Here is a 10,624-nt window from a genome sequence, read left to right on the forward strand (position 1 = left end):
AAGAACGGCCTCCCAAGCAAAAGCAGGTTATGGCCACAGAAAGGACGTTGGGAAGAAGATGGGGTCGTGTCAGATAGTACGCCACTCGGCGAGAAGAATCGGACTGAGTAATGGTGGGTGTGTGTCAGTGAGACCGCTAAAATAAGAGAACTATATGTTCTGTGATGTTTGTTGTGGCCTCATTTCTTAATCTCGTCCTTCTCTCTCCCTCTCTATCCTGTTTACTTGATATTGTTTACACTTCGTTGTCGGAGTCTTGGGTCTTGGCGCAGTGTTAAAGAAAAATGTCAGTTAATTCGAACCGGTCCATCATGCATTGTAAAAGATTCCAGCTTCCTAATCTGCAGGAATGTCATCTCAATCATGCTGGCTAACATCGACAAAACCCAGATTGAACTAATGCTTCCTTTCAACTATTGTTCTAATTTTGGACTCTTATCTAATAAAAATAACGACAAAAATGCGAGGAAAAAAATATACAACTTGTAATAGTAGGCTTGCCTGTTTCATTGGCTTGAAAAGGAAACAAGATCATGGGTCAGTAACTCTGTAATGAAAGGAAAGCAGAGACGCACGTTTGAGCTTCCACAAACAAGCTATAAATGATCGAATACAATAAACGAGATGAAAATTAATGAAGAGAATCATTGCAAACCTATGGGCGAGATGTGTGTGTTAAAGCTGAAGCAGCAGTTGGTTCATTAAGACAAGAGTACAGATCCGGGGACCATCGTCTGCTCCTTTTGGCTTTTATCTCGAGTATGTGCGTTGAGCAGTGCAGTGTCACATGCTGGGTCTGAATTCAGCCTAAGGCCGCAGTGGGTATGTGGATTAGAGACGAGCAGGCAAGGCAAGGCAAGGTAAGTACCAGGGGCGTAGCTAGGGGTGTTCATTATTCGGGTCGATCCATTAATCCGTCCGATCCAAATAACATTCGGGATATTTGGTTTGGTTAAATGAAATTCGGGTCGGTTGAATGAACTGACCCGAAATGTTAATTGGGTTAATGGTTTGGTTTTGGATTTAACTCCCCATCCAAATAACTCGCCCGAAACCCGAATAAGGAATTAATATATATTTTTTAATTTTTTTTAGTATAATTTTTGGAATCTTTGGAATGTGTAAGTTTTTTTTCTTATATTGAATGAAACTATTTTATCAAATTTAGAGCTTATTTATTTATAAATGTAAATTATTAAGAGTTTATTTATTTGAAGAAGATTGAAAATTTGAAATGAAAAGAAAATTGGGTTAATTGGTACCCGAACCGAATAACCCGAATTAGTTTCGGGTAATTCGGTTTGGTTTATAACTAATTCGGTTTGGTTCTTGGTTGGATTTAGAAAATTATAAAATCCGAATAACCCGAACCGAATAACCCAAATAATCCGACCCGAACCAAATGAACACCCTTAGGCGTAGCTATATGGGCCAAGGGGTTGCGACCGCCCTCTGAAATTTTGATGAAAACAAATCAATACAGTGATTTTTTTAAAAAAAGAAATTAGTTATAAATTCTAAAAATTTTAGGATTTTTTACAAAATGTTCAATTAAAATAAACAAGAACCCAAACTTTTTTTTTCTCTCTTTCCATTAACCCATTTGTTTCTCTCTCGATTTTTTTTTTCTCTCTCCCATTGCTTGTACATTTTCCCCCTCTCCCTTCCTGTGTTTTCTTCCTCCTCCTAATACCCTCTCCTTTTTTTCTCTCCCATGGTCTTCTTCCTCTCATAATCCTCATATTATTCTTTCCCTAACCTTAATTTTACCCTCAAAATCATTCATCGCACATTGATGTCGTTGCCCTCCACATTGCTATCACCACTATCAGCAACACCGCTATCATTTGTTGCCAATGCTGCCATCATCGCTTTGCCGACTCCACAGCAAACGCGTTTTGATTGAGGTAAAGTTTTTTTACTTTATTTCTTTCGATTACGAATTTAAGTATTGGAAAAACATATAGTGTTAATTTTTCATATATTTTATAATTTTATTTGCTAGTTAAGTATGCCAAATATTTATAGATATTGAGATTTTTTATGTATTTAATGTTTGATTTGTTATATGAAGATGATCAATTTCATTGACGATCGTTCAAAATTTGATCAATTAAATCATATCATTTATTGCTTCTCATCGTATAATTCACTAGAAAAAAACCTACAATTAACGATGTAAGAGCATCCACATCAGCTACTCTATCCAAAGATTTTACCTTAAATTTTGGATAGGGTAATTAAAAACCCTCTGCATCAGTTTCCCTATCCATTCTCTAAATTTAGATTTGATGAATAGTGGTTCTCTAAATTTAGAGAATGAAACCTCTACCTTAAAAATAAAATAATATTTCTTTTTAATCTCTCTCTTTCCACTCAATATTTTCAATTTCTCTCCTTCCACTCATTCCATAAATATAATAATAAAAAATAGAAGAAAAAGAAAAAAATAATAAAAAAAATTAAGGATGATGAAAATTTTAGGGTATTTGATGTAGTGTGTAGTGAAAAATGACTATCTAAATATAATAAAGTGGATCATTTATCTTAAATTTTATATATAATAATAGAGAAACTAATATGAATGCTCTAATTTAATTTTCGTCACTAATTAGCAACCGAAATAAATTATGGTCAGTAATTTAGTGACAAATTAAAATTCATTGTCAATTCCATCTCTATACTTATTTAACCTATTTAATTAGCTATCAAAACTTAATTCCCTCGCTATTTTAGCAACAAAATAAGTTTTCGTTGCTATTTTAGCAACTCAATTAAGTTTCCGTCACTAATTATCGATGTCTTCTCCGATCTCTGGCACGCTCCTCTCTTCTCCTCTTCAATCTCCGGCACTGACATGCATCTCGTCGGTATGCACGATCTTCTCCCCTTCCCTCTCCTCTCTTAGTGACTGTTTGGTAGTGGCCTCACAACAAGGTCTCGCTTTGGCCACAACCTCACAGTGAGATCATTCCTGGGTTGCGGCCTTACAGTGAGGTGGTGAGATTGGGTGTGACCTCAGTAGTGTGCCGTGGTCAGCTTGAATTCGCCCCCGTTGCGGCCTTGCAGTGAGATGGCGAGGTTGGGTGTGACCTCAGTAGTGTGCCGTGGTCATATTTTGTTGCCCAGTTTTCTGATCATTGTTTCCCAGTTTATTCAATTTCTTCTCTTTCTAAGCTTTTCATTTCTCACAATGAATTTAGATGGCAGATGAAATTCTATCGTTGGTGTTGGAGATTGAGATGCAAAAGATAGTCGATGAAAGGTTTTAAAAGCTGTTAAAGATTAGTAAACTTAATTGAACAAAAAAGATTGTATCAACTGCATTAAATGTAATATATGATAATAAAATGACAAAAATCTAGCTAATCAGCGTGTGTTGTTTTATCTTAGCTTGTCTTTAATCAACCCACAATTATCAATTTTAATTATCACAATGTTGACTCGATTAACATTAACTAAATGATAATTTTCACCGAACCCTTTGACAGCACATCTTGACTAATCATCTTAGTAATACAATGATACACCCAATAAGTAATGAATTCAAAAATGAATACCCACGTCTCAATTACATCAAATATTTTGGAAGAGCAAATTTACCTGTTCCCATTAAATTTCATCAGCTCAAAAAATCATCCTCTAGCATTTCTATCAGCAAGGAATATTTAACCTGAAGAAAAATCTTTCCACCTTCTACGCATAACTTAGCACCAGTGACGACCCAATACCCTGGCAGATCATCTGGGCCTCTCGACACCTCAGTAATGTCCACGTACCGTGCCATCCTTGGCATTCGGATAGGCATCGGTGGGCCTTTTGGATAGATTGCAGAATTCACTTCCACCTTGCCCTTTGGTTCCGGCATCAAACCTGTGCTGAAGCGCGAGCTGATCAAGGCTGAGATGGAGCCTGACTTTTGAGATATAGTAGTCGGTGCATCCCACTCTGACCGCCGAATTTTCATCGAAGGGACGTTGGAGAATGCGAGCCGGAGAAAAAGCACCTTCCTCATGCCAAACTCTTTTACTTCCAGCCAAGCCTTGGTCACTATGTGAGCAGAATCGCCAAAGGAGGTCACGTTGTATTGCACCGGAGCCGTGCAGATGTGTGAGAACAGTGCCCACTTAACGGGTTCAAAATAGGCGCGTTGGTTCGACGAGCTGTCGTCTCCAGCACAAACAGTGGCATCAGAGAGATTGATTGTGTTTGGTTGTGTAGAGAGATGCTGAAGATGAATTGCTAAGCGGTCGTTCCTCTTGCCTTCAAGGTACAATCGAATACCCGTCACAGGACATTTCTGAGAATCAACCTGCAGAGCATTAGCACAGATGTCATAGCAAGTAATGAAGATTGGTGCGCAATGAGCAATTAAGTTAATTAAAAAGTAAACAGACAGACTCGAATAAAATAGACAAGCTGACAAAACTGCATAAAAGTTGCCATGGGTGATCTGATGATCTTCAGTGAATGAGCTTTCATCTTCACACTATCTATCAATGAAAAGAAGACAAATGTCCAAACTCTTCCTGTATGAACCATTACATGGTATTGTTAATAATATTTTATTTCCTGCATCCTATATGTCGACTTGCCTAGGTTACTTATTATTAATTGAAATAAAGATTATAAAACGACTGTTGGTTACCTGAATGTTGTTGACATATAGCCTGGGACCCATCAGTGTAAACTGGAGCCACTGTAAACTCTGTTTTTTTCGTTGCGGACCAAGAGGGAGTTCACCAGATGCTGGAGCCCATTGACGAGGTATTTGGAATTCCAGAAAATAGCACAGTTCTTCAATCGGTGGTTTATCTAAGTCATCAACTAGACGCGGTCAGCAGCTTCACTAAGTCACTAAGCAATATTACTAAGTCCGAGTATGCTAAGCATAAATTGTACTGTCAGAATCAGATGGCATATATTGTCCAAGTGAAATGGGTAGTTTTTGTAGTTTTTCAATCATTAACGCTTATGAATTGAATGACAATCATGGGAGATCAATATTTGCTTTTACAGAATATCAGACTAGGATATTCATGTGACGAAACCACAAGACATCTAAAGCAAACTTTGACAACTGTTAAAGACTATTGCACAACTTGTCTTCTAAAATATAGGAAGAGGTTTGACATTCAGCTGATTTGTAACCTGCACAGCGTATCAACGTGGAATCTTTGAACTTTGATAGCTAATCATTGAGTACTGTGTAACTAGGTGCATGAGAAGGAAAGGGTATTAATTTGAAATGTGTAAATTAATGAATTCTCATACACCCTCTTGTTCCTCTTGACAAGAGGAGCAGAGAGAGGAGCTTGTAGCAGGGGAGAGATTACTTTTTGGGTTGGAAGGGAAGAAATTGCTTACATCGACAATAAAGATTCACCGCATGACTAAGAAACCCACTTCCTTCAACACCATTTAACAGAGAAGTTATAGGCACTAAAAACAATGTCACCAAATTCGGGGCTTGTGGTATAGTTACAAGCCATTGGTTGTGGCTTTGCCCTTTGTCAATTCCTCCTCTTCGTACAAAATTACTTGTAATATCCTACATATCGAAACTGTCATACATTAACATTTTGTATATAGTAACACCCTTGAAGAATTAAAGCAGCTTACACCATTCTTTGTCTGTGATACCATAGTTGATTGAACAGACACCAATGTCTGTATATAGTGCTTCTCAAAGTTATTGACCTAAAAGACACAAGGCACAGTGAAAAGCTTGAAATACTATCAACAATTGGAACATAGTGCATAGTAAGAATAAATCCAGCGACCATGAATAAGTATGTCAGTCCATACTATTATCTCTTTCAAGAGTTTATATTACTTTCACTCAAAGATATATCAATATTTTCAATAGTTTCCATAAAATTTACATGTTTACTTTAGCATCTACGATGAGTAAACCTAAGCCGAAAACATGAGTCTAGGTAAGAAGCCTATTGTAATCATAATTGATAGGTCAGTAATATATTATCCTCCTATTGTGCCTTTTAGGGAACGAAAATATATTTATTTGTTCTTTAATACAGTAAATGGCAGCTCAAATATCTCTTGCAGCGGTAGGAGATAGCACATGCAGATTGTGGAAGGTGATCTTGTCCAATAGCAAGGAGGAAAGATTGAAGTGTCACCGTGGTACAATAATTTAGTTCAGCTCTTACTCTTTTATTATCTAAATTACCAGGAGAAAAATAGTGTTTAGGGAATTTATGAAGCTATCAATTATGATCAATAACAAACCAAAATCTCAAATAGTGATCAAAGCAGAAAATCGAACAGAATCTCTAGAATTGCAAAAAAAAAAAAAAATCCCATCAATATCCAGCCAAAATAATGTAAAACTCTTGGCAAAAAACTTCTTCTGTATGTTGCCTAACAACGGACATTGAACAAGTACCCAGTGTCATATGTCACCTAAATGATTTCAAGGATACTGACAGACAGCTTTCTGAGTTGCCACTACCAGATTCATTATGTAAATCTTGTTAACTTTAAATGCCATATTGAATGATTCTTATAATTACCTTCATCTTTCTAGAAGATTCATCATTAACCAAGATATTATCTCCTTTTGATCTTTCTGAAAATCTCTCGTCTACTAATTTCTTTAGCAAACTTTGCACCTCACTTTCCTGAAGAAGCGAATCCTTCTGCTGCTTCAGGTAGATCACATCTTTACCGCCCACTGACAAACCAACAATTATGTGTGTGCCATATTTTTGAATAAACCTAGAGGACAGAAACAACTGTAAGGTTCAAGAGATGACACAAAGGCTAAATCCAATAACATCGTTTTTCAACCATGCTGCAATTGTTAAACACTTGGTGAACCTAAAACAAATATCAGTAAAAAAAAAACAAAATTTCCCAAGAAAATGTCAGATGTATCTGAGTTGCCACAAGGTGATCACCCTCGGCAAAAAAAAAAAGTAAAAAAAAAGGATTTATAGATGTGAACTATTAAATCATAGAAAGAATTAGAAAGAATGAAGATCGTGACTAAAATTGGATTCATGGCAATGAATCAGATCCTGTTAAAGATTATAGTGAAATATAGGAACTGAAGACAACCACAAACAAAAAAAGGAGTTAATCTAGTTGGTCTATGACCCTAAGTAATTGCAGGGAAGATGTAACTTGTTATCTTTTTTTTCTTTTTCTAATAAAAAATATTCATGTTATGGATCACTAAACAATGAAAATAATTTGCTGAGATCAACTTTCCAGTCGTTTGACAACGTTGTGCTAGTCATTCTACTTTGTAATCTTTCCTTGTTGAGGTTAATGCTAAGATTGATTGTTGATAAAGTAAAAAATCAAAATGAAATTGAATTTCCTCTATCCTTAATTTTAACTAAAAATGAAGCCTAGAGCTTCAGACATCCCTAGAAAATGGAATTTCACAAATGAAAATTCAGACAGTTTTGCCTGAAAGTTGAGACTTGTAGCAAGCACAAATAGATTGTCGAATGTTGGTCATGATAGAAACATATGATTAGCGCGAAGAGAACTGTAATAGGAAGTTACACACAATTTCAGATGTCTGATTATATTTGAAAATGTAAGATGAATGAATTAGCATTTAAGCATTTAGGTTTACCATCAGAAGTTACTTACTCAGCCAGCGCAGCAGGATCCCATGAGGAAGGAACTTCCTGCTTAATTCTATCGAGCAACACAATATGAGAGCTCACAAGCTCGACACTGTATAGTGTTATGTACCAGCCGTCGAAGGCAAGACTCTTGGTGGTTGATGCGTCCTTCTGCCAGCACCCTCTGAAACCAAACATGGAATTGAACAAACCAGAGGGAATTTTTCCCGGCGAAGAAAGAACCTGGTTGAATTGCTCTGCCATCTGATCAAAATCCAAAAATCAGTACCAAGCCCAGAACAATCGGATGATAAGCAGCATCTTTGTCCGCTGAAATAATAAAATTTGGTGCAGGAAAAAAAAAAAAAAACAAAACCGATCTAACTAGGCATGCCAAGGAATGAAAACACAGATTTCAGTGATAGTCACACGACCAGAAATACCAAAAAGGAGTAATAAAGCGTTGTCAATTGAGAACCTGGTTAAATGAGAGGACATCGCTCCGGTACCTCGTCCTCCCCCCTCTATCGCACTTGATGGCCTTGGGAACATTAGGGACGACGACACCGCCCGGCAGAACGAGATCTTGAACGAGGGTTTGGTCCAGCTCGATCAAGCGGGAGCCATCGATGCCGGGCTTCACGTAGGAGAAGGAGGAGTCGCAGCATAGATCGTACCCACATCCGATCGCCGCGACGGCCTTCTCCGCCGCCGCCACCGGTGTCAAATAGCTCCGACTTGGATCCGCCGTCATCGTTCGTCTCTCTAGCCGCCCTCAAAGTGTCTAAGACGCGGGCAACGGAGTACAACAAAGTAAGAAGCGACCATGGAAGAGGTCTCCATCTCCCTTTTTTTTTTATTGGCTTTCCCTGCGCCGAAGCTTCGGCCTTTGACCCGAAAGCAATCGATGGGGTCGATCGCGGCGCCACTTGAATCGAACGCTGACCGTCGGGTTCGCAAGCGAAGGCCGTCGAAGTAGTCCGCCTCACGCCATGGAAACACCCAACCCAAGTTGGGTTACCCAACCGTGATCGCGAATCGGCCACTGCGGCAGTTTTGAGTGGAGCGTTTTCGTTCAACAAAATGTATAATTGGAAATAATAATCCTGAATTATTATTATTATTATTATTATTATTATTAATCCTGCATGAAAATATTTTATCCTAATATAATAATTTTTTTTTATATGAAAGAGATTAGACCGGATATTTTACTTGAAATTTTAGGACCAATTAAAATAACCATGTAATGTGCCGAATGGCAAAGCACATCCGTCATTATTTTATGGCTTGATTGTTCCATGTCCACGTCCTTATTTTATAATTTTGAAGTTTGTATGGGATATTGTACAATAATTTGGTCAAGTCAGATCCCTCCCACAGATATTTAGAAATTGCTGTCTCTAAAAATATTTTATAATTGGGACGATATTTCTAATTTCGTCAATAGAATTCTAATTCAAAAAAATTCAATTTCTAAATATTAAAAACTAAATTTATTTATTTTACAAATAATATAGCATGACAAACTATTAGATAATAATTAAATTACTATTTCAAAGAATTGTTTTTAAAATTTTTTACAAGATATTATTTTAGAATATTCTTTTATCTTTTAGTGAAAAAGTTGTCGTCACCATCCTCGCCCACTCAAAGATTATTCTAATAGTTAGCAGCAGGCTAACTATTATTTGTTCCTTTATGCTCGGGTTCGTGGGATAGAATTAATTGTGTTAAAGATTATTGTGTGATAGAGAGTGTTTGATAGATGAGATATAATTAATAGTGTAAGGATTAATAGTATCATAAATAATTATTGACTCTTCAAAAAGATTATTTATTATATCACTAATCCCTATTCCACCTACATCATTAATCTTATCCCACAAACTAAACGACTTCTCACTTGATTATTCTTGATTTGGGTTTTAGAAATTGCTACATTTGTAAATACAATTAATTTTATTAATTATCTTAATATAATCAATCTAATTCTATGAATTTTTTTTTATTGATTATTAGGATAAATTAAAATATACATGACGATGTGTCCAAAAATCTAACAAATTTTAATTGTATTTTTCATTTAAAAAATATTTAGATGTAACTCTATCCGACGTTATAGTCCCGTGGAAGTTAGAAACTGCTATATTGTCTCGTGATGCGATTAATTAGTTGAATTGTCAGATATAATTAGGATATTGATTCAGATAATATAATATAATTAATAAGTGATACGGTAGTCTTGCGAGCATCTGCTGACCCACTAAAGCGGCTTAGCGAGTGACCGTGCCAGCATGGATCTTTTAGTGTGCAAAATACGGATTAAAAGATCGATCATTTTTTATCATTAGTGGAGAATGATCTTTACTTATTTTACACATGGAGTTATCATTCTTCATCAATCATAATTTGTAAAATCACAATTTGAATTATAGGATCGTATGATCCAGAAATCCAAAGTCGATTCAAGATCGTACAGAATCACTTTTTACAGTAGGATCACATGTAATAATATAATTTAAGGTGTTAAGTGTAAATGATTATATATATATATATAATTATTTATTTATATATAAATGAATTTTTTAGTTATTTTTTTAATTATTAATTATATAAGATAAGATTTTAAGAATTTTTAATAGAATCTTAAGATTCTATAATCCGTTCTGATCCTAAATTAATTTTAGGTAGATCATAACTCTATAAATTATGCCACTAATAATAGAGAGTAATTCATTACCTGGCGAGGCAGCAATCCCTAGAAGCGCAAACAGCCACATTATATTAGGACTATCTCCGAATAGAATTTCTTGTTTGCCGTAAGGAGGATATGTTTTGCAGAAAGTGTTGCTTGCTTTAGAAAAGCAAGGAAATGGAGAAAGTTGTTTTGTTAGTTTGCTACATAGAAGGAAGAAGACGGAAAGTTGCTTGCTGTGAACAAGGAAGGAGACGATCCAAACACTTGCTTGCTGACTTATTGAGTATGTTGGAATAGATGAAAAGTATCCCTTCATTGC

At 36.1% G+C, this 10,624-nt stretch overlaps 1 protein-coding gene across 2 annotated transcripts; it reads right to left on the minus strand.

Annotated features, from left to right (window-relative positions):
* Nucleotides 1-3,428: 3,428 nt before the first annotated feature.
* LOC121975610 (MACPF domain-containing protein NSL1-like) lies at nt 3,429-8,456 on the minus strand. Of its 2 annotated transcripts, XM_042527354.1 has the most exons (7): nt 8,083-8,452; nt 7,630-7,868; nt 6,537-6,741; nt 5,623-5,700; nt 5,368-5,551; nt 4,649-4,815; nt 3,429-4,312 (listed from the first exon to the last, which is right to left on the minus strand). In XM_042527354.1, exons 1-7 carry the CDS (start codon nt 8,356-8,358, stop codon nt 3,623-3,625), a joined length of 1,839 nt encoding a protein of 612 aa, XP_042383288.1. In that variant the 5' UTR covers nt 8,359-8,452; the 3' UTR covers nt 3,429-3,622. The 2 variants fall into 2 exon arrangements, with proteins under 2 accessions (XP_042383288.1, XP_042383289.1); XM_042527355.1 differs by lacking the exon at nt 6,537-6,741 and having other exon boundaries at nt 5,625-5,700; nt 8,083-8,456.
* Nucleotides 8,457-10,624: the final 2,168 nt, after the last annotated feature.

This window comes from Zingiber officinale, chromosome 4B (assembly GCF_018446385.1).
Source record: "Zingiber officinale cultivar Zhangliang chromosome 4B, Zo_v1.1, whole genome shotgun sequence".
Classification (NCBI taxonomy): Eukaryota; Viridiplantae; Streptophyta; class Magnoliopsida; order Zingiberales; family Zingiberaceae; genus Zingiber; species Zingiber officinale.